Source organism: Lutjanus erythropterus, chromosome 2, assembly GCF_056507025.1.
Source record: "Lutjanus erythropterus isolate fLutEry1 chromosome 2, fLutEry1.hap2, whole genome shotgun sequence".
Classification (NCBI taxonomy): Eukaryota; Metazoa; Chordata; class Actinopteri; order Lutjaniformes; family Lutjanidae; genus Lutjanus; species Lutjanus erythropterus.
In genome coordinates, this window is record NC_139318.1 from 11,242,109 (window position 1) to 11,265,577 (window position 23,469).

The 23,469-nt window shown below is 39.1% G+C and overlaps 1 protein-coding gene across 1 annotated transcript in view; it reads left to right on the forward strand.

The window, feature by feature from the left end:
- itpr1b (inositol 1,4,5-trisphosphate receptor, type 1b) overlaps nt 1-23,469 on the forward strand; it is a 120,365-nt gene that overhangs the window by 31,390 nt on the left and 65,506 nt on the right. The window contains exons 14-42 of the mRNA XM_084727939.1: nt 246-345; nt 433-593; nt 750-891; nt 988-1,146; nt 1,231-1,403; nt 2,734-2,853; nt 2,937-3,128; nt 3,731-3,982; nt 4,080-4,221; nt 4,314-4,467; nt 5,544-5,737; nt 5,824-5,962; nt 6,186-6,240; nt 6,334-6,499; nt 6,648-6,815; nt 7,252-7,323; nt 7,411-7,548; nt 8,028-8,153; nt 8,316-8,516; nt 8,728-8,979; nt 10,619-10,744; nt 10,916-11,044; nt 11,933-11,950; nt 12,442-12,468; nt 12,836-12,956; nt 13,055-13,239; nt 16,091-16,239; nt 19,079-19,190; nt 21,869-21,904. Of these exons, the coding sequence (XP_084584065.1) occupies nt 246-345; nt 433-593; nt 750-891; nt 988-1,146; nt 1,231-1,403; nt 2,734-2,853; nt 2,937-3,128; nt 3,731-3,982; nt 4,080-4,221; nt 4,314-4,467; nt 5,544-5,737; nt 5,824-5,962; nt 6,186-6,240; nt 6,334-6,499; nt 6,648-6,815; nt 7,252-7,323; nt 7,411-7,548; nt 8,028-8,153; nt 8,316-8,516; nt 8,728-8,979; nt 10,619-10,744; nt 10,916-11,044; nt 11,933-11,950; nt 12,442-12,468; nt 12,836-12,956; nt 13,055-13,239; nt 16,091-16,239; nt 19,079-19,190; nt 21,869-21,904 (4,009 nt within the window). The remainder of the gene's footprint in view (nt 1-245; nt 346-432; nt 594-749; nt 892-987; nt 1,147-1,230; nt 1,404-2,733; nt 2,854-2,936; nt 3,129-3,730; nt 3,983-4,079; nt 4,222-4,313; nt 4,468-5,543; nt 5,738-5,823; nt 5,963-6,185; nt 6,241-6,333; nt 6,500-6,647; nt 6,816-7,251; nt 7,324-7,410; nt 7,549-8,027; nt 8,154-8,315; nt 8,517-8,727; nt 8,980-10,618; nt 10,745-10,915; nt 11,045-11,932; nt 11,951-12,441; nt 12,469-12,835; nt 12,957-13,054; nt 13,240-16,090; nt 16,240-19,078; nt 19,191-21,868; nt 21,905-23,469) is intronic.

Consider the following 23,469-nt stretch of genomic DNA (forward strand, 5'->3'; position numbering starts at 1 on the left):
CTTTGTCAGTTCATTATGTCCATTAAAAGGTGTGTGACAGTGACTTTCACAGTAATCTGTCACAGACATGAAGAAAGTTAGGGCTGGCAGTAGCAGCTAACCCTAACCCGCAGCAGCAACACGGTCTGTGTAATATCCATCAGTTTGTTTTTTTTTGCCCTGGTCTGAACCAGATAAACCTCCTTAATGATTCTGTGAATCTTCTTGTCCCATACCTTCGCTTTTTGTCCCTTTTTTACTTCTAGGAGCTCCTATGTGAGGCTAAGACACTTGTGCACAAACACATGGGTTCACAGCACCAACAATCCCATTGATAAAGAGGAGGAGAAGCCTGTTATGTTACGGGTGAGTATCTGATTGCTAGGTCAGAATATATAGTAAAGGGCAGGTTTTCTGAACAAATGAACTAATAAAAACTGTTGATTATTCCAGATTGGAACATCAGCTGTAAAAGAGGACAAGGAGGCTTTTGCCATTGTGCCAGTGCCACCAGCAGAAGTGCGTGATTTAGACTTTGCCAATGATGCGAGTAAAGTGTTGGCATCCATTGCTGGCAAGCTTGAAAAGGGCACCATCACACAAAATGAAAGAAGGTATCAACTGCAGACTTTAAATACTACATTATTAATTATTTTGTTGTTGTGCATATATTAGTAAATATCTAATGAAAAGAAACCCTGATATCTATGTGTCCTATAATGTTACATTTTTGTGTTTGACTTGTACACTTTCATATTTACCCTCTTCAGGTTTGTGACAAAGCTCCTGGAAGATCTAGTTTTCTTTGTGGTCGACATCCCCAACAGTGGGCAGGATGTTTTGGAGATCATGGTTAACAAACCCAACAGAGAACGACAGAAACTCATGAGAGAGCAGAACATCCTGAAACAGGTTCGTCTTAGTCCTTAGAGACTGTAAATGTTGACTGATTTTAAGTTCTCGATTAACTACATTTTGGGTCGTTAAATTTCTTCATTTCCATTTCAGATTTTCAAACTTCTCCAAGCCCCTTTCACAGACAGCGGTGATGGTCCCATGCTGCGGCTGGAGGAGCTCGGAGACCAACGCCATGCTCCTTTTAGACATATTTGCCGGCTGTGCTACAGAGTGTTACGCCATTCCCAACAGGATTACAGGAAGAACCAGGTATAGGACACAACTCCACTCCAGTTGCTGATATCAAGGCCTGTACTTTGCAGTAAACACCCCTTTCTTTCCCTCTCTTCACAGGAATACATAGCCAAACAATTCCGCTTCATGCAGAAGCAGATAGGATACGATGTGCTGGCAGAAGACACAATAACCGCTCTGCTCCACAACAACCGGAAGCTGTTGGAGAAACATATCACTGCTGCTGAGATAGACACATTCGTCACTCTAGTGAGGAAGAACCGGGAGCCGAGGTGAGGCCCACAGGAAGGGGACAGGCCCTGGCTGGTATCAGAAACTGGCACAGGAGAAGCAGCTGTGGCCAGTTTGGGTCAGATTTGTTTGTATAACAGCTTCTCAGGAATGTAAATTCATGTAAATGTATTCGTATGTGTACAGAAGAGTATGAGTGGTACTGTTTGTGCATGACCATGGCGGTACAGGTAATTTGCTGACAGTGTGTGTTTGTGATGTGTTTAAGTCCTGTCAGGTGGTGTTAATGATATGTGAATCAGGCTGATCCAGGAGTTTGGACAAAGGGCCTCATAGTTTGAACTGTTCTGTGCTGATAGATTGGGAGCAAAGAACGACACTCACATTCTAACTTAGTGTACTGTCTAACATATGCCTGCGATATAAACTGAAAATGACCATATGTATCTCTTAAAGGGATAGTTAATGTATTATCTACAGTGGACGATGGTCGACATACCCCCAATGTGGAGAGGCAGTAAAAGTGCCGGTCAAAGAAGCAAAGCAGTGTGCAGATGTGGACAGAGTCAGCAGCAAAACTTATTTTAGCCACCTTTAGCTGGAATTAATAGAAACTATATTTCTTTTATCCAAAAATGGTCTTTATTATTAAGTAAATTCCATTATTACTGTCAATTCAACTCCATGATTCCCTCTGCATAGTTAAAAACAGATCTCATCTACCTTAATTAATCACTGAGTTAATGCACCAAGATTATTCTCTTCAACTGAAGGATATTTTTAATTGCATATCTTTACTGTAGAGATCCCATTTCCAATGCAAAACAGAATCTTTTGATTTATAAAGCAGTTTTTTCAGTTTCTGATTTTTCAATTTCCCCCAGTTAAAGGGTAGGTGGTCGTGACCTTTAGACAGTTCATAAAACTTAGTTTAGCTAAAAATAAACAGATGATAGATGAAAAGCGCAGTATGAGGATGTGGATATATATTTAATAATTATATGCCAATATTAAATTATTTGATGCTTGAAGACCCAACAGTTGCATGAAAATTAGGTTAGAAAATAAAACATTGCCTGATTTAAATTGGCATCCAGTATAAGCCACACCTACCTCTGGTCGTCTATGCAAATACAGATATAGAGACAGATCATTTTGTTGGTTGATTATATTTAGTGGCAGATACAAATAATGACTCCTCTGTGCAACATTACATTGTTTAGCCTCCTGAACTGGTACTTTCCCAAACCTAGGGTTTGTGGACCATCTCCTGTAGGTAAAACACTTATGGTACTATGGATAACTACAGAACTATCCCTTTAACTACCCCAGTGCCTATGGAAAATTTAATGTACTGTAATCTGGCCCCAGGTTTCTGGACTACCTCTCAGATCTCTGCGTGTCCATGCAAAAGTCCATCCCAGTGACACAGGAGCTCATCTGCAACGCAGTACTGGACCCCTCCAATGCTGACATCCTCATTGAAACCAAGTTAGATTCTCATTTTTCTAAATGATTTGAGTTTTGCAGAACTGAATCGAGCACCCAATAATTATATTTATGTTGTACACTAGATTGGTCCTGTCGAGGTTTGAGATTGAGACGGCATCAAATGGAGAGAGTCCAGTGGAGGCTGAGGATGAAGAGGAGGTCTGGCTGTTCTGGAAAGACAACTGCAAAGAGATTCGGAGTAAGAGCATCCGTGAGTTGGCTCAGGATGCAAAGGAAGGCCAGAAGGAGGACCAGGAGGTGGTCAGCTATTACAGGTGAGATTTTACAACAAACAGTTGTAAACTCCTACTAGACTGATTTTAACATCAGAGATGCACAATATGGATGTTTTTTCAGCGGATACTGACCAATACTTGCCTGTATCTCAACTGCATTTTTTAAAAGAGAAGTTCATATAACCTGTAGTTCATTTACAGCAGAGGATAAGAAAGGCTAAGATGTAGTAAGCAAAGTCGGTTGATTTAATATTTCACAGTTCTGACCTAACCAAATCTAACTGACATCACTATGATAACAAAAACAAAGACCAGTTCTGACTCTTCAAATGTACCTTTACATTTTCTAGTGAAGTTCATCACTTTCATCATTTTATTTTATTTGATTTATTATTTTGAAGGCAGTGTTATAAAGAATTTCAAGTTCAAGAGTAATTCTGAAATATTGTTATTGACAATTTGACATGATATCTGAACAAACAATGATCATCTTCTTTTTTTTTTTTAATATTTACCTATATGTTTTGAAACACAGTAACACCACACAGGTGCACAGTAATAATCAAGGATATTGATGACAACAACTCAATTCTGATGTTACTTCTCTAATAATTCTTGACTGTCATAATATTTCTTCACAGGTGCCAACTGAACCTGTTTGCCAGGATGTGTCTGGACCGTCAATATCTGGCCATCAACAAGATTTCTGGTCAGCTGGATGTAGATTTGATCCTGCGCTGTATGTCTGACGAGGACCTGCCCTTCGACTTGCGAGCGTCCTTCTGCCGTTTGATGCTGCACATGCATGTGGACCGTGACCCTCAGGAGCAGGTCACACCTGTCAAATATGCCCGTCTGTGGTCTGAGATTCCCTCTAAGATCGCTATTGATGAGTGAGTTTGTCTCATGAATACTTTTTATTGACTTGTATTGCCATTACAGAGACATTACAGCATCTCTTAGCAATACGATTCTCCTCTAATTATCCAGCTATGACAATGACGGGACCACCAGAGATGAGATCAAAGAGCGGTTCTGCCTCACAATGGATTTTGTGGAGAACTACCTGAGAGAAGTGGTGTCACAGAACGTTCCTTTCTCCGATAAGGAGAAAAACAAGCTTACCTTTGAGGTAATGCCTCACTGTGGAAGGTGTGAACAGATGAGAAGTCAAGTTGCATTGATTACACTGTAAATCATGTTTTTGCATTTTCTTGCCCGCAGGTCGTGAACCTGGCAAGGAACCTCATATACTTTGGTTTCTACAACTTCAGCGACCTGCTGCGACTGACAAAGATCTTACTGAACATTCTGGACTGTGTCCACGTCAGCACCATTTACCCCATCAACAAGATGGAGAAGGGAGAAGAAAACAAAGGTAAACATCCAGCTCCTCAGGATTAACTTGCTTTACTGAACATCATGGAGGAATGTTTTCCTTTGGAAGTAATGTCACCATACAGAGTCAAGATTGTCACAAGTAATTTAGCTGTCAGGTTGTTACTTTTTAGCAATCTTGCTGTAATCTGTTCAAATACATTTTAGTGGTTAAAGGGCAGTCCTGGTATTTTTGAGTGTGGGCCCTATTTTTATATATTTTGGGGTCTAAAATATGGTCCAGTAGATGGCTGCAAAATGGCTGCAATTTAATGTTTGAGGGGAATTATGCCACTGAAACTGCTTATTTTTGCAATTGACAGGCTGTGATTGTTATTCTAAGTTTCTGACATTATGGAGAGGATCCTTACAGAGATAGACTTTTTCTGACAGTACTTTGTGACAAGGCCATTATATCGCTCTCTTCAAAGCCACCAGACTCCATTTACAATGTCATCGCCAGTGTCATTGTCATTTTACATTTTGCAGAACACAGGAGTTGCTGGTCCAGTGCTGTGTCAATCTGGTCGTTAGAATGTGACTTTGGAGCTAACCCTTCAAAACACCAAAGTCACATAATAACACAAACTAACTAACCAGTTGAGGCAGCAGTAACTCCCAGGAGGTGGAATTGCTGTTTTTTTTTTACAATATTATGACTGTTTCTGGTTAAACAAAAAGGTATGTCTATATAGGGATCATTTTCCTAATGTTATCAAAAGCTTTGAATAACAATCTGAGCTGGTAAGTGGCAAAAGCAAGCACTTGTAGTGGACATAATTTGATAAGCACAGTTACCTATTACATTGGAGCCACTGAGGCTGTTCCATGCTTTCCAGCTGAGGCAATATACTGGACCAGCTCCAATTCCTTTTTTTACATATAAGTCATTTGACCCCCAAAACATGTAAAAATGTGCCCCAGGTTTAAAAATACCTCAGTGAATTAAAGTTACCCTTTAATTCATTGTGGCCTCTCATGTTCAAAATAAAAAACAAACAAGAACATTCCACAAAGATATTCATAATTTCTGCAGATTTTAATGTTATTATTGCTCTGTTTCTGCCTGCATGGTAGCTGGCAGTAATGTGATGAAGTCCATCCATGGAGTCGGGGAGTTGATGACCCAGGTAGTGCTTCGAGGAGGTGGCTTGTTGCCCACCACGCCAACTCATCAGCCAGAGGGAGACGTGGTTAAAACACAGACTGAGCCAGAGAGAGAAGACATCATGGTCATGGACACGAAGCTGAAGGTCATTGAGATTCTACAGGTAAGACTCAGGAAACTGGTTCTTCCTTGACATCAAACGCTGTTTTTTTTTTTTTTTGTGTTGTAACTTTTTGTCTTTTCCTTTAGTTCATTTTGAATGTACGGCTCGACTACAGGATCTCCTGCCTGCTTTGTATTTTCAAACGGGAGTTTGATGAGAACAACCCACAAGGAGACAACACTGCCAGTCAAAATGGAACCAATAACGTCACAGGTCAGATGCCAGGTATGATGCCACTTTGTTTAAAATACCTTTTTCTCATAGCAGGAAAAGCATACAAGTCATTAGTAACATACACAACAAGCTCATTGAGCAAAAATTGTCTTAATATGTTTCACCTTTTCTTTTCCTGCTATGACAAGTCAAAATGTCTGTCATGCCCTGTTACAGGCCGATTGTAACAAAGTCAGTTGTCTCAAATGTTGAAATTCATTCATTTGAACTCTAGGAAACCTTGACTTTGAGAACATTGAAGAACAGGCAGAGGGGATCTTTGGAGGAAGGTAATCCATACCTTGCTTTTCCTACCTAATCTGTTCTGAAATAAGATAAAGAAAGATAAATTTTGTGTAATTTCCACTCCAATTACCTTATAGTGAAGAGAATACTCCGCTAGACCTGGATGACCATGGGGGTCGTACCTTCCTGAGAGTCCTACTGCACCTGACCATGCATGATTACCCTCCTCTCGTGTCTGGAGCGCTTCACCTGCTCTTCAGACACTTCAGCCAGAGGCAGGAGGTCCTCATGGCATTCAAACAAGTAGGTCTTACCACCCATTAATACTTTTTTTTTTTCTGTATGCATCTGGGCTAACAATGATAAGCTCACAAGTGCAAAGCTTATAATTGTGGAATGTAAGATTTTGTATTTAATTTTATGCAAATCTACACTCTTCACCTAACTTTAGGTCCAGCTACTGGTGACCAGTCAGGATGTGGATAATTACAAGCAGATCAAGTCAGATCTGGACCAGCTGCGCTCCATTGTGGAGAAGTCTGAACTGTGGGTTTATAAGAGGCAAGGAGAGGATGGGATGGATGGAGATGGACCTTCAGAGTCTGACAACAAAAAGAAGGTATGGTGTATGAATATGTGAAAGCTATAATATATAACATTCCTGTATTAGAATGTCTAAAACTGCTAGACATGTTATTTATTTTGTTGAGATGTGCACTTGCATTACCCCAAATGTCCCCAACAGTGTTCAAACCCAGAAAAATCTGTAATTTATTCAAGGTAACAGTGTATTTCCTCTTTGCTGCTAGTTGCTAGAACTTCCAGCACTGGAAGTACACAGTATACTGGATATTTCAGAGAGTGAGGAAGGAAGTCTGCGAAAAAAAACTATAACCATATATAAACATAAGTGTATAAGGTAACATGAATAAAACTTTGATACATTACCCTGTCCATGAACACGATGACAGCAACTCAGTATAGATTATATTGGTCTTAATCCTATTGTAATGTTATAAGACTTTAAGGAATTCTTATTGCTCCTCTTTTAACAGGGAGACTCACCTGGTTCAGACAAGAAGAAAACTGAAAGCACCAGCAGTTACAACTACAGGGTTGTAAAAGAGGTATCCTCATGTGTATTTTATTCTTGTATCTTTGTGTTTGCGTTTTGTTGCCTGTGATTAAAATCCTCCTGCTGTGTGTGTGTTCAGATCCTGCTGCGTCTCAGTAAGCTGTGTGTCCAGGAGGGAAGCTCAGGGAAGAAGAGCAAGAAACAGCAGCAGAGGCTGCTGAGGAACATGGGAGCTCACAGTGTGGTGCTGGAGCTCCTGCAGATCCCCTATGAGAAGGTGAGACACTACAACTGAATATTGCAAATTAATTGGGAAGGTTTAAAGAGATAGTTCTGTACTTATCCATAGTCAGGAGTACCGAAGCAGGAAGCTAAGCAATTAACTGTTGTGGACAGGGTCAGCAGCAAAACATAGTTTAGCCACCTGAAAAAAGGCCCACCTAAAAAAATAAATATCTGTTTAAGTGTACACTATATTATATTAGAATATTTTCCCCACATAGATGGTCTTTTTTTAGGTGGCTAAAATATGTTTTGCTGCTGACCCTGTCAACATCAGTACATTGCTTCCTACATAGAAACTCCTGCTGTTTCTCAAAAATGAGACTGCTATCTCTTGTAGGAAATACCCTGATTGTGGATAAGTATTTTATGGAATTATCCCTTTACATATTTACATATTTTTTACACATTTGCGGTTTGCCATTAAAATAATGTAAATACAAAAGAAGTCTGACTCCATGCTGTATGCATTAGGGTGAGGATGTCAGAATGCAGGAGATCATGAAACTGGCTCACGAGTTCCTGCAGAATTTCTGCGCAGGGAATCAGCAGAATCAGGCTCTTCTCCACAAGCACATCAACCTGTTTCTTAACCCAGGGGTGAGTAGTACTGGCGTCTCAGGTTTCCTCCCGGGGATTGATTTCTACAGTTCATAGTTTCCAGAATACTATCTTTTGGGAAAACAAATCTAAAATTCAGTTGTCATAATTCATTTTCACAGACCTTCACCTTTTTGTTTTCTCTTTTTCCTTCCCTCTTAGATCTTAGAGGCAGTCACCATGCAGCACATCTTCATGAATAACTTCCAGCTGTGCAGTGAGATCAACGAGCGAGTGGTGCAGCACTTTGTTCACTGTACTGAGACTCATGGTCGACATGTCCAGTACCTCAAGTTCCTGCAGACCATCGTGAAAGCTGAGAACAAGTTCATCAAAAAGTGTCAGGACATTGTCATGGCTGAGGTTGGTCCTATGATCTTCAAAAACACATGAAAGAAAATTAGTAATGCTAATAATTCCTACTACAGAGGAGATAGTGATACAAAATAAAGCAGAAAGACAGAGCAGTGATGATATTATCAATACAAGAGTGGTGATACTCATGGCAATATGAAAATAATGGTAATATTGGTAAGTGACAATACACTCTCTACTGTAACTGTCCTCTACTCAGCTGGTGAATTCAGGCGAGGATGTCCTGGTCTTCTACAACGATCGTGCCTCCTTCCAGACCCTCGTCCAGATGATGCGCTCAGAGCGGGACCGCATGGATGAAAACAGCCCTCTCATGTACCACATCCACCTGGTGGAGCTGCTGGCTGTCTGCACCGAGGGCAAGAACGTCTACACCGAGATCAAGTGCAACTCCCTGCTGCCCCTGGATGACATCGTACGGGTCGTCACCCATGAAGACTGCATCCCTGAGGTGTGAATAATCTTTTATTTATTTTCAGCTGAAATATGTCTTAGTTGGTATTCAGAATCTTTGTGCACAAATAGTATGGTAGCGATAAGAGATAAGGTTAGTGTGTGTAGGTGTGTGAGTGACTCAGCTGTTATACAGTATATATAAAAACACATACAATGCAGTCTCTATTTACAGAATATAGCCAGTGGCACAGATTCTGTTGTTTTGGCTCTATTCTTCAACTCACTGAAGTTGAAATAAAAATGTTAAAATGCGGTACAGGCTTGGCAGTTTAGAACTGAGAGTTTTTATATCTTAAATCTTTAGGAGACCAAAAGAAGTTTTATGATCAGCTATTTTTTGTTACGTTGTTGATAACAAAACTAACAAATGAGATTATTCTAATGGTGTGCCAGTAAAGTAGGCCTGCATGAAGCTTAAAGGGTATATATTAAGCATATGTTTATATATGTGTGTGTGTGTGTGTGTGTGTGTATGTGTGTAACGCATGTAGCAAGAATGTGAAAACATAGGTGTATATATAAATATCCATACATAACATTAGATGAGTAGAAATGTCCTGTTTGGCAGATTTTTAAGACACAAGAACATCAAGGTGCACTCAAGAACAACAAAAAACATGTTAGACCATGAAGTCGGAAGACAGTAATTTAGTTGTTAAGAGGACCCCCTCTTCACTTCACTGAACAGATCAAGAACTCAACATGATGTAGACACACCTGTATTACAACTAAAACGAGGAGAAGACCACATTGCAAGATGCAAATATATGATAAATGCAATGAACAGAGTCCATCCGTGTTTCTTAAAAAGAATATTAAACACTACTATTGTGGCCTATAATGAGTGTTAACCCGTACGGACAGTGGTTGGTCATGTATGATTGCCACTGGAACCGCCTGTCTTGTCATTATCTGACGGGTTTACATCATCTCGTGTAGTGCTTGTTTTGTAATCCACATTAATGACAAGAATGTTTATTTTATTAGATCTGTTATCTATCAGACCCGTTTTTAAACTTACTATATGTATGCAAAATTTGCCTTTTGGAAGATGTTGTTTTTTTTCTAACTAAACAAGAAGTGACTGGTGTCAGAGATGAATGACCAGCCAATAGGGAGGCCACAAGAAAGTGGTTTAGTACAACAGTATGATATAGATGCAAATGATCATCTCTGACCACAAAACCTGTCACAGACCATTACAGCTTTCACTCCTGTCAACTTAAACCAAGACATGTTGTGTTACAACATTCCCATGAAAGTGTCATAATCTGGTGTAATAGTGCCAGCGATGGTTTTGTAGCATTCAGAGGCCTCGTGACTAATTCCGGGTGGCATGGAGTTTATTCTCCATCAATCTACGACAAGACTATACCATCATTGGTGGCAGTAGTGGATGTTACGCTATCCAGGTGCAGCAAATCCTAATACACATGTACAACACCTTGTTAAAAACGATCTCAGGCTCTCACCCTGTTATTGGAATTCTGAGTATAATTCATCTTGCTGCATACACGCTGTATGCCAGATGTGCGGGTTTATAGTAGACACTTGAGACCTGCTATCTTTCCATGGATTGTCTGTCATCCACTCCTGATAAATGGGCCTCATTAAGTTTGTTTGGATCTAAATAGGTGAAGATTGCCTACATCAACTTCCTGAACCACTGCTATGTCGACACAGAGGTAGAGATGAAGGAGATTTATACCTCCAACCATATGTGGAAGCTGTTTGAGAACTTCCTGGTGGACATTTGTAGGGTAAGCCACAATGTGATGAATAGATGCAGAATGCTCTTCTTTCTTTATATTACATCATTGGTTTGGGTGATAATGGCAACACAGCATGCAGTGTTGTACCTGTTGCCCACACACAGGAAGTGTGATCCGGTGCCTGTGCATCATGCTAATATCTTCTCTGTCCTCGTCTAGGTGTGCAACAACACCAGTGACAGGAAGCATGCGGATACCACGCTGGAGCGTTATGTAACTGAGACAGTCATGAGCATTGTCACATGTTTCTTTAGCTCTCCTTTCTCTGACCAGAGCACAAGCCTGCAGGTAATCTGGAAGATGGGTGCAGCCTTTGAAATACACAATATAAGTAGGGCTGCACAATATAATAAAAAAACAGATTTTGCAAATGCAATATAATGCATTATTAGTGAGAGTGATCGTTTTTGCATCACTGTTTTCATTTTCACTTAAGAAAACCATTAAAACCATGATGACGGTTTGGTGGGGTCTGCATCAAACAAACATGTTTTCTTACATCTTGAGAGCCAGATTTGTAGCCAAGGCATCCCTGCAATACTACAGTATATTGCTGTTTTGACACACATTCCTTTATCAAAAAATTGCAGCTCTTGTGATTTGGGTATATGCCTTATTGAAATTTAGATACATATTTCAATTAGTTGTGCAGCCCTAATTATAAGTAGTTTTGCAAGTGCTGCTTTAAAATCTATACACCATGTATAGACTGGAGTTGTTTGACAGAAAGAAATGCTGCTTACACACACACAAACACACACACACACACACACACACACACACACACACACACACACACACACACACACTAAAATGTAGGGCTGCAACTAATAGCTATATATTCTCAGCTATGTATTTTCAGATTTAGTCAATTAGTTTGGTGTATAAAATTTCAGAAAATGGTGAAAAATGTTGATCAATGCTTCCCAGAGCCCAAGATGATGTTGTCCAATGTTGTGTTTTGTCCACAATCCAAAGATATTCAGTATCCTGTCAGGGTGGACTAAAGAAACCAGAAAATATTCACATTTGAGAAGCTGAAGAATCAGAGAATTTGAATTTTTGACTTAAAAGTTTACTCAGAATGGTTGCAGATTAATTTAATAGTTGACAACTCATCAATTAATCGACTAATTGTGGCAGCTCTAATAAAATATGACTCTTTCCTCTGCTTAGATGGCCCGCCGTATGTATGTAAGTAACGGTGACCCTCCCTCACATTGTTTCCCAACCCTTGGGTGCTTGTCAGCAAGCTCTGAATGCTAAGAAGTATCTTCACTGTGTGGGTTTTCACGTTTTCATAGCTGAGTCAGCACACAGACACTGTTGTTCCCAGATCTGTGGGTGTGTTGCACAAGGTTTTGCTAGGACATGGTGTAGATGATGTACTCATGCAAGGCGGTCTCTCCGTTTCTCAGACCTTTATGTAGCGTTATTTTGTTGCCCACGACTTTCCCAATAAACCATGACCAGTTCTCTCTATAGATTGCCACATCCTTCGTACAGTAACTTCGTGGTGTAGTATTACATACAGCGACCCAGTTTTCTTGTCATGTGAAGTTGTTTTGTTTCAAGTTGGCCCCAGTAGAAATGGTTGATTTTCTTGTGTGAAAACCTTTGCAAATTCTGCTTTCTGAGGTTTGCCAGTACATGATGACATCATGACCCTCTTTTTCTCGCAACAGGCCGCCATTCTTGGAAAGATAACTGAGGTATTTATTGTTCTGTAGGGCTGTGGCCAGCTGATAGAGCTCATTCATCGTGGTGGTAGAACATTGATTGGGTGTGATGTGTTGGGACTGCACGTGATCATAAACAGCTGGCCTACTGGACCAAAAGCCTGAGACCCCCCCCCACCCCCACCATAGGTGCTATAGTGTCCCCACACAGACATCTGTAGCTCAAATTGGGTTAAGAGTTCAACCCTGTCAGGGAACACAATAGCCACTTTGTTGAGTATTAAATTGTTATTCACAGTTTTGCTCCTCCATCTATCCTATGCAGAATGTGTTTTTCCTTTATTCTTGCCTCTTTCACATTGTCTTTTTCCTTAAATTCTACCGTCTCTATGTCTTACAGACTCGTCAGCCGGTGTTTGTTCAACTGCTTCAGGGAGTGTTCAGGGTATATCACTGTAACTGGCTTAACCCTGTTCAGAAGGCTTCAGTGGAGGCTTGTATTAAAGTGCTCTCAGACGTGGGTAAGATACTGGCCCAACCTCCAATCTCTGTTTTTATGTAGAAAAAGTGCATTGTGGCACCTTGAATAGAAATATTTACATTCTTAATCTCCACCCAGCTAAGAGCAGAGCCATTGCCATCCCGGTGGACTTGGACAGTCAGGTCAACAACTTGTTTGTGAAGTCCAATAATGTTGTTCAAAAGAGCATCCTCAGCTGGAGACTGTCTGCTAAGAACACTTCAAGACGAGACTCCGGCCTGACGACCTCCAAAGACTACAGGAATATCATTGAGAGGTTACAGGTCAGTAGCAAGTCATACTGTACTGCACTGTAATTTATTTTATGATTTAATCAGACATCTCATCTCACAGTAAATCCTCAAGCAGGAAGGTGGAAGACAAACATCAAACAATACAGAAACAAAAATAATACAACATGGACAAAAGTAAAAACAGTGGTTACATAAAACATGGGTAAAAATAATGAAGTAGGTGAAAAGCAATTGTAATTTCAATTAAAATGTTCCTTAAAATGTATTTTTTATATCTATATATTTCTCTGTCAGCTATATGTATAAAGTAGCCCAGTTTATGGAGGAGAACAGTAAGCAGTACAGGCTGTTTTAAAGTGTATTAGCGACACATCTGATGGCAGAGTGGTACAGGACATCAAGTTCTCTCAATAGTGGTAATACAGTCATTTGTGTCATTGTCAGTCTGGCAGAGAGGAGCTCAGATTGGAATAAAGAAAGTGCAAGTACTCTGAACTGCCAACTGCACAACATGCACATGCAGCTTTTGTTGTTTTTGTCTGTATTGGTCAGATGCATGGTTAATTCAACTACAATTTTATTTTTAGTCATTTTTTTTGTTTGTTTTAATAACACAAAAATTAAATAAAGAAATATTCCTAGAGAAGCACCTAAAAATCATGTTGTCCCAAATTTAAGAATAGAAAAAAAAATCAAAAAGCCATGTTGAGTTAGTAATGAAACATAATCATTATCGATTTTTTTATTGTACTAACCATGTATGGTATTTGGGACATTTTTTTTTATTTTACACGCAAAAATATACAAGTCCACATAAAGCCACACTGAGACAGGATCCAATGTGTGCATTTCAAAATAAAATTCTCTTTATTATTGCATTGCTTTTCTTTGACTAGGCAGTTGATTGTAAATCCTTTTTTTTTTATACATTTGCAGTTTGTTTATTTAGTCCAGCTACTCTGTTTATATAACATTTTCCTACTGGAAAGGCTGAGCTCTTATCCAGTAACCATCTGGTGTGTCTGACCTACATACTGTAAATGAAGAAGAAGAAGAAGAAGACCAACAGTTATATCATCAGTACAGTTATTAACAAATAGTAACAAACAGTAACTAGAATGAGTTCAGTCTGCTTTCATATCTTGTCTTGGTGTGTGAGACCACCATGGGCCTCTCAAATCTGGCCACCAATATTCCAAGTGAGACGTAATTCTTCTGGTAACTGTAGGGCAAATGAAATACTGTCGTAGTGGCTTCTTAAAACGGAGTTGTTTGTCATATGCCAAAATGTTACACCCTATTTTCTTGTAATGCGTGACTCAGTATTCACTGGAAGTCTGAAAAATCTCTGACCTGTCTGGTCCAGTTCAGCTGTTATCTCTATTTACACAGGAAACCCAGGCGTTTGACTGGAAAGTAATTTCTATCTTTCTAGTGAAATAAAAAATTCCAATTCCGAGACCACCCTAGTCTTATTGTTGTTGTTGAGTTTCCTAAGATTGTTTTAGGTTATTCATCAACCCATTCCCAGACAGAGTAATGTGCTTTTACATTGTTTAGTTGTCTGTTGTTTTTTTTTCACCTCCTAATAGCCCTTTTGTTCTACCACTCAGCAGACAGCCCACACAGCACTATAATCACCAACAGACCAGAAGTCGTCATGATGCAACATCACTTATTTGCATATTTTTTCACACTAATCATGACCAGGCGTGATAAGAAATGTACAGAGATGTGGGACACGATGGTGCATCATACATATGTTTGCTTTGTTTAAGTACTGTGTGCAGTGTAATGGATGTGTCACCTTCTTCTCTTACATTAATTAATAAGGCAGATATTTTTAGGTTCATTACAGCTGGATTCCTTGGAAGAAATAAGTGATGTGGATGCATGTACGTGAGATACAGAGGTCAAATTCTGAAATGCCTAAGGATTAATCATTTAACTCTGCACCACAGACTAGCTCATTTTAATCTCTTAATGACACAATAAAGTCTCATTTATAATAGCTACTATAATATACCAAATTTAAACTGTAAGAATAATACCTTTTAACATGAAAATATCTGGTAGTATATATCCTATGGGTTACTTAAGAGAAATGGCTTTTGATTTCTTTCAATATACATATGTATTATGTCATAAATCGTTTATGAAAGCTGCATTAAGGCTGATATGTCACAGTCAGTGAGTGTACATGGGCATGTGTAAAGTCAGTTTATTTATATTTTAAAGGATTAACATGTAATATATTTACTGTACTAGATCATAAAATGACCATCGCATGTCATCAGAGATTAAGTAAACATGCTTAGTTGAAATACTGGCTTCTCTGACAACAGCTCTACAGCCAACATGTTCTTCTTTGAAACTTCCATTCTGGCCTGGACTGTCTGTTTTTATTTGCCTATTTTATGTTTATTAGAGTTAAAATTAATGCCAGATGTTTTTTGAACAAGTTATAAGAATTCATTAATAATCTTTTAGAAGGAGTAGATGTTTATAACAGGCAGGCAGTCACTGAACTGCACTTCCAGAGTGTGTATTTTCAGGGCAGTGGACCTTTGTTTTCAGGATAACAAACTTAGTTTTACACTGAATTGAACTGAATTGATTGGACCCATTGTTGCTTGTTATTGTCAAAGTAGGGGAGTGGCTTCAACTTGCTGTTTGAACTGCAGTTGTCCTATTGCCCCTTTTTAAATAAAAAAAGTTAAGAATGAATAAATATTCAAGACTATGGTAACATTAGGTGTGCTGACACGCAGACTAAAGTCTGAGTCTGGGAACTCACCACAGAGCTTGTTTTTTTTTAGTCTTTTGTACTAAATCAGTTTTTGGTCATGTCTAAGCTCTGGTTTTATGTTTTATTCTGTAGGACATAGTGTCAGCACTAGAAGACCGTCTGAGGCCACTGGTCCAAGCTGAGCTCTCGGTGCTGGTGGACGTCCTGCATCGTCCAGAGCTGCTCTTCCCCGAAAACACAGACGCACGCAAGAAATGTGAAAGTGGAGGATTTATATCAAAGTAAGTCAAGATCCCTAACCACCAAGGTATCTTTGTTTGTCCTTGGTTTAAAGAACCTTACTTTATTATTTATTTGTTTTTGTGCTATTTATGTTGTACTTTTAGTATACCTCTAGCAGGGGTCGCGTTAACCGAATATTTTCCGTCATTGACCGGTTTTTTAAAACGGTGACGGAAAAATCTGAAGGTCATCTGTCATTTTGACAGGTTGCAATTCACACCCCTGACCACTTGGTGGCGAGTGAGCATATTAATTAGCTATTAGGTGCGTTCGAGATGAACTGCACCTCGCCTGGAGAGTAGACGAGATCAGGCGGCCGCAGCAGGAGGTGGAGACAAAAAGCTGCAGTCAAGTCGGACAGTGTTCAGTAGACTTACGAGAGAGTAGAGGAAGAGACACGAACATCCTGTTAGATCACCTGTAGATTACCTGTAGTCTGCAGATCATGCTCATAGCTGAAGAAATAAAGTGCGTTCTTGATCGCTGATTGAAGTAAAAATAGAAGAGATCCTCCTTTTGACGCATGTAACATCTGTTCTTTTATCTGCCTTGTAAAGCACTAAAATGTTCTTTTGATAAATCATATATATAACCTTTATTATTATCAGACACCTAATATCTGCTTGCTGACAGATTAAAACTTCATTGCACAACAGAAGACGGATATGTCGAGCATTAAATATTACAATTACACAGAAAAATTGTATTTTATACAACACGTGGTGTTTGTTGTCAAAATTAAGAGCCAATCAGAGCCCGTCAGCTTGTCAATCAGGTGACAGCCAGGCATTTGCAGTCGGTGGAGAGCAGCTGCGGCATCTGGCTCTACAAACTGCGGCCGCCTCGATCTCGTGAGGTTATCGTTGCCCACATGTGCATGACGTCAGTGCAAGTCGGGATCAAGTCGGACACAAATCTAACCGGCATGCACTATGCGGCGATCACCGCTGATCAATTCTGCGCAGGCCTGGATCATCTCAAACGCACCTAGTGTCACGGCAGCTGAGTGTCAGCAGCTGAAGTTTCTTCAAAAAGCCCAGTAGTGGTGTTGATAAAAGAGGTACGGTGTGGATTCTCTGTTCAGCTTGTTCGGACTGAATATTAATTAAAAATGACCGAAAAGTAAATGCTATTGAATATGTAATTATGATCATTTTAAAAATTAAAGTGACGGGTAAAAACAGATTATGACGGGATTTTTATGAGCCTGTCAGTCAAAATGACAGACAATGAAAAAGTCTAGCGCAACCTCTGACCTCTAGATATACTAGACTCTGTATTGTGTTGTGTTTTTCCTAGATATCTTTATCTTTACAGAAGAAAAATCAATTTTGTGAAAAACTATGAGATAGGCAGAGGTTGACTCAGGCAAGACTGTGTTCTGTGAGTGAACTGAGTTGTGTGTGTTACCATTTATTGAGAAAATGGTTTAGATAATGCATGGTTGGAACTTTACCAGTGTTTTATTCCTCCAATTTACCATGGGATGGGACAGCCTCAGAGGAAGTGTTAACTGAGAGGCAAAGATGAAGCAGACAAGTGCCCATATTTGTGTGAGGTTTTTTTTTGTTCTCTATATTTCTATATTTGTTCGCTGTATACAGATCCAGGAAGTTGAGCTCCCTGCTATAAGTGCACCAGAAAGCTTGTTTAATTTTCAAACCAATTTGCCCAATAGGAAAAAAAGAGATTTCCTGTCACCAACAAATGTAGCAAAAACATGCAAGATTATTTTAACAAGTGAGATGCTGTAGAAAATGCTTATGGACTCTTACATGTCATTTTATGCTTCCACGGCTGGAGGCATTATGTTTTCGAGTTGTGCATACATACGAGCATCTGTCCATAAGCCCATCTGTCCCATTATCAATAACACAATTTCTCAGGAACACATTGAGGAAATTTCTTGCACACGGTCACTGTGTGACCTCACAAAACATGTTTTTGGCCATTACTCAAGAATTTATACTCTCATTATGACAAAAATTCTATCTAATGGGATAAAATAATGAAAAGACATTTTATATCTAAAAGGTCAAAGGTCAACTTCGCTGTGACATCCAGATGTTCTGCAATAACACCATGAGATGAAGCTCTCTGTCAGTCCTCTGTACTCTTCTCTATGTGAAGAAACCATGTATCTCACTGGAAAGTATTCACTGGAATCATACATGTCAATATAGTGAGAATTTCCATCTCACCAAAAAATACACTTTGTAGCTTTCATTAAATTCCTTCAAAATTTTCACTCTATATATTATATGAGTGTGGGCAGACATTAATGCAAAATGCACACTTGATGGGTTGGTGAAGGTTTACAACTGCAAGTCAGTAATTCTTGTTTACGGCTGTTGTGCCTGATCAGAGCTCAGATTGGATTACAAAGAACCTGGCAAGACACATGGAGCCGTTGATGCAGCAGGGATTATTGTACTACTTATGGCTGCCATTGTGGAGTACAGTAGTTTGTGCAAAGGTGTGTCAACCTTCACTGCCTCTGGGGAATCACCAGGTGTTCTACACGTCTCTGAGAGCTCATGGTGTTGAGGAGTTTCTCAATTGCACTGTGAAGAATCCATTTTTTTGTGGTTTTTTGACATTTACAATCAAGACATTTACATGTTTTGTCCTTGTCCTACAATAATAAGAATAAGAATAACAAATCTGTTATTCTGGGCTGAGAGAGGATCACTGTATGATGGAAATCAGACAAAATAATGTGTTGTGATTTTCACAGATGTTGAAGTGTGTTCAGTGGTGCAGTTAGGTGGTTGGAAAGCAGTATCTTTCATCAATCCATTTGTATGTCCTCACTTTGGTTCTCCTCCCCTTGACCAGACTGATCAAACACACCAAGCAATTGCTGGAGGAGAATGAGGAACGTCTGTGCATCAAAGTGCTGCAGACACTGAGGGAAATGATGACAAAAGACCGGGGCTATGGGGAGAAGGTACGTGCCTTCTGTGTTCCTGTTTCCTATTAGGTGCATCTGTAGTTATGCTGAAGATTCTCCCACACATGAGACAGAACACTTAAATGACATCTCAGGATACAATGTACCTGTCCCAGTGCACCAAACTTACTGGAAGACATAAGAACAAAAAACAGTAAAATAAAAGAGGGGGCTTGGTTTCCTCTGGAGCCACATGTACATGTACATGCCCAAAGGAAAAAATCCATGCAGTCATCGAGTCTTGAGCATTTGAAATCACCGCTGCCCAGGCAGTTTATGGATATATTCAGCAACCTCTGGTACATATTTAATAAAAAATAGATTCCCTCATTACTTTCCTTCCAAAGTACCCTATCAAATAGTAAGCTCAAATGATTGAGGTAACAAATATCAACATTATTAACACTATTAATAACATGCATGCTTCGACTCTCACTCACTGGTTACTAATGATCTCATTGCCTGCTGTCAGCCTCAGGCTCTGACCTCTTGGACTAATTTTCAAATAGTTTGCTTCAACTCTGTCAGCTTGTTTCAAGAACAACAACAGTGTGTCTTCACAGACTGAAACAGAAAAGTTGAAGACATTATTTTCACTTTTGAAGCAATTACTAACAGTATGTTTGAAAGCACCTGTTGAGTTTCTGCCCAGTAGTAGCACTATAGCGCACATTTTTACTAGCAAGTCCTTGTTTGTATCTCATGCATATGCAGTAGGATGAGCAGGCAAGAGGACGTCAACACAAATGTCAACACAATACCAGACTTCTAAACTTTGATACTATGGGATTATTCTTTTTGCTGGTACAGAATAAATTGCTGAACACTGTCTGGTTTTGCTGCAGACAATGAAAACTGAAATGATATGAAGTACTGAATGAACACGTAAATAATCTTATTTCATAGTCTCTACATTTTCACTTCTATCAAAAGTGTAATTAAGAGAGTTGTATTGATTTAAACGTGGTATCTAAAAGTTAGCAAAGTAATTACGCTTTTAAGAACTTTAGCCTGCACTACCAAACATTTTGGCAATAACGGGAAAACAGGAGCGAAGGAACCTGCTAAAGCAAACATGGATGGGCAGGTTTCAAATTATTTTATAAAAGCTGCATTGCAATTTTTTTCAAGGGAAATCCATTCAAAAAATGTATTCTGGGGAGAAACATTGAATGGAAATACATGGTAACTGTTGGTTGACAAAAAACTCCACAGGGTGCCTTTGATATTAAATGTTATCCCTCATTTATGATTCAGCACACAAATCACAGAGATCTTATAAATCTACTGCACATACTGTATGAATACAGAACAGAAACATACTTGAAATAAAAACATATACACTTATATACACAGAAAATGAAAAACAATGAAGATGATATGAAAATTTTTAATTTACTACATTGTGGTATTATTGAATGTATGCATTTGCCACCTCAAACAATCAATCACACATTTTAACAAAAGGAACACCAATTTACAATTTACTTTTAGTCTTTATAGAATCTGAAGTGCAGCAGAGTAAAACACTTGCTCACCACTGCAGAGACCGAGTGTTCATTTTTCTACCATTATTGGCAGTAATGACAGATGGGAAACCAGTGAGGGATCATGTCCTTGTAGTGACTCTTGCTGGTTGGTCAGGGCTCAAGTACAGCTGAGTATGTGTGGGTGTAGGAAACATTCAACAGCATTCAAAACAAGATCAACCCTAATGTTTGTACTTTTCTAAAAAGCAGAACCTTGTGTTTTATCCACATACTCTATGTTTAGTTTAAATTCCTGGCACACTTGTACTCTCACTCCTACTTTTAGAGAGTAGAATGATGCCATTTGCAAACTGTACTTTTTTGGGGATCTACATGCATGCATTTAAACATTTAAGCTATTAAGGGACGTGTATTGATAACAGAGCATACATCAATAAACAGATTGTAATTTAATCAATATGAGAGAAAAAGGTGGTATTACTGAAATTTAACTTACTACTAGAGTCTGTGACTATCCTTGTGATCATATGACTCAGGCAGCTCCATAGTTTTCATTTGTTTTATTATTATTATAGACTCACTGCGGTGCTGCTGATATTATGACAGAAAACTGAGGGTTACTGTGAGAAAGGCTAAAAAGGTAAGAATTACCTGGTGTCATGGCGGAGATGGCAGGCCCTCTATTACACCACAGCATTTGATGTTGCAGCTTTACAGGAAAGAGAAAGCCATTGTTGAAAAAAACTCACAGAAGATGTCATCTGGTCTGTCTCAGCAAGTGTTTGCTAGAAGACATAAAGGTATATGTGCTGTATGTGTTGAATACATAACCCCTTATATGGCTCTACAGTCCTTCATATTGACTTAAAGGTGGTAAATACTTTCAATTAATTAATGTATTAGTTAATCAGTATGAAACAAGCTGAGTAAGAGGTGTGATTTTAATATTGTAAAACAAAAAACATGAAGGTGGGTGGGTGTTTTTACAGTTATTAATCTTTTACAACTTCATGTGGCCAAAATGTGTTCTGGTTTTGAGCTTTAACCTGCTGTACTTTCACTGTTTTCACTAACTTAACATGCTGCAAGTGTATTTGTGACAAGCTTTACACTTGTAACCGAGCTTTACTGTAACTCACTAATCTAGCTCTACTAACTCTGCCCCCTATACTTTTTCTCTTGCAGCTGATTGCCTTTGATGATGAAATGGATGTGGCTGAGGTTGATCATTTTACTTACTATTGTGATGTACATTTGATTCGTCTCCCACTAACAACATAGACATGCTTTGTGCTGCCGGTAGACTTTGTAGCATCACATCCTCATCTGTGACACCTGTCGGTAGCTTAGTCCATCCCTCCCTGTTTTGTGCCTGTAGTTGCTCCTGATCTTCATGCTAAGATGTAGCATACTGCTGGCATGTCTAGCTCACATTATGCCAAATGCTTGTCTGTGCCGAGCTATGGTTGCGTACTTAGGTAATGTATTGAGTGGCTGCACTCTTAAAGGAAGAAATTAGTTCTTAGGAAAATATTAATTTACTGAATACATTCAGGACAATGCATTTGCATTTTTTTTTACTGCATTTTACCAATGGATTTTAGGTGTTAATCCATTTTAACAGCTTCATTTGACAACAGCGCAGTTCTACAGTTTGCCTATAACAGCACATACATGCAGCTAAGATTGCTCATCACAAATTGTGTGGGACTTTTGGGCCCTGGAATTACCATGGAGGGAAAGAGGGTGATTTTTTTTCCTTTCATTTTTAAATCCAAACTCTGTCACTTGCTTTGTTCATCCTCTAACAACCAGTTAAAATCTTTTCTTTTTAAAGTTTGTATTCTTGTCCTTTTTAAGGAGATTTAAACCATTCATGCCATCTGATTATTCCCAATTGACCCTGTTCTTAATTTTGAATTGGTAATCATGATTATCTTGTTGTTCAGTTGTATTATAATGCATTTCCAAAGACTTCTTGACTCTTACTAAGTCAACACAATAACAACTTTAGGGTATAGTTTGAGTTTTTTGAAATGTTGTTGTATGAGATACTTCCGTAAAGTTTGTGATGGGAGTAATGAACTTCCATAGTCAGTGTATTACTTACAGTAGATGGCAGTTGGTATGCCCTCAGTTTGGAGAAGCAGCAAGAAGTACTGGCGTGGGAAGCCAAGTAATTAACAGCCGTGGACAGGGTCAGAAACAAAATATATTATAGCCACCTAAAAAAACATTATTTGGAGTATTTTCACTCCTTACCTTACCATCAGACAGCCTTTTCTGATGGGTTATAATGCTGCCTCCACACCACCAAACTCTTTTGACAAAAAGAGTCATTTTATCTTGCAGTGCACAGGTCTGCAAGATAAACAGTGGTTTCTTGTTGGAAAAGGCTGTCTGATGGTGAGATAAAACAGTGGAAATACTCTCATGACTTCTTGATGTTTTTTTTTGGTGCCCAAAATACATTTTGCTGCTGACCCTCTCCATAGCAGTACACCGCTTAGAGGGTGTGTCGACTGATCTACTGTAGGTAATACACACTGAAAACGACAATGGATAAGTACCTCATATAACCACTCTTAAATAAAGATCAGAACTATCCCTCTGTCAGTCTTGCTAAATCTGAACATGATGAGATGGTATTTGCTAGGATCACTGTGTTACATCAATGAGCTGTTTCTATTTTTCTGGTCACTTAATCTACATGTTGCACAGCCCCTGTATGATGAATGTTGGTGGTGAGAGAGTATATTCTTCTAAAGCCTTTGCCATCATTGCAC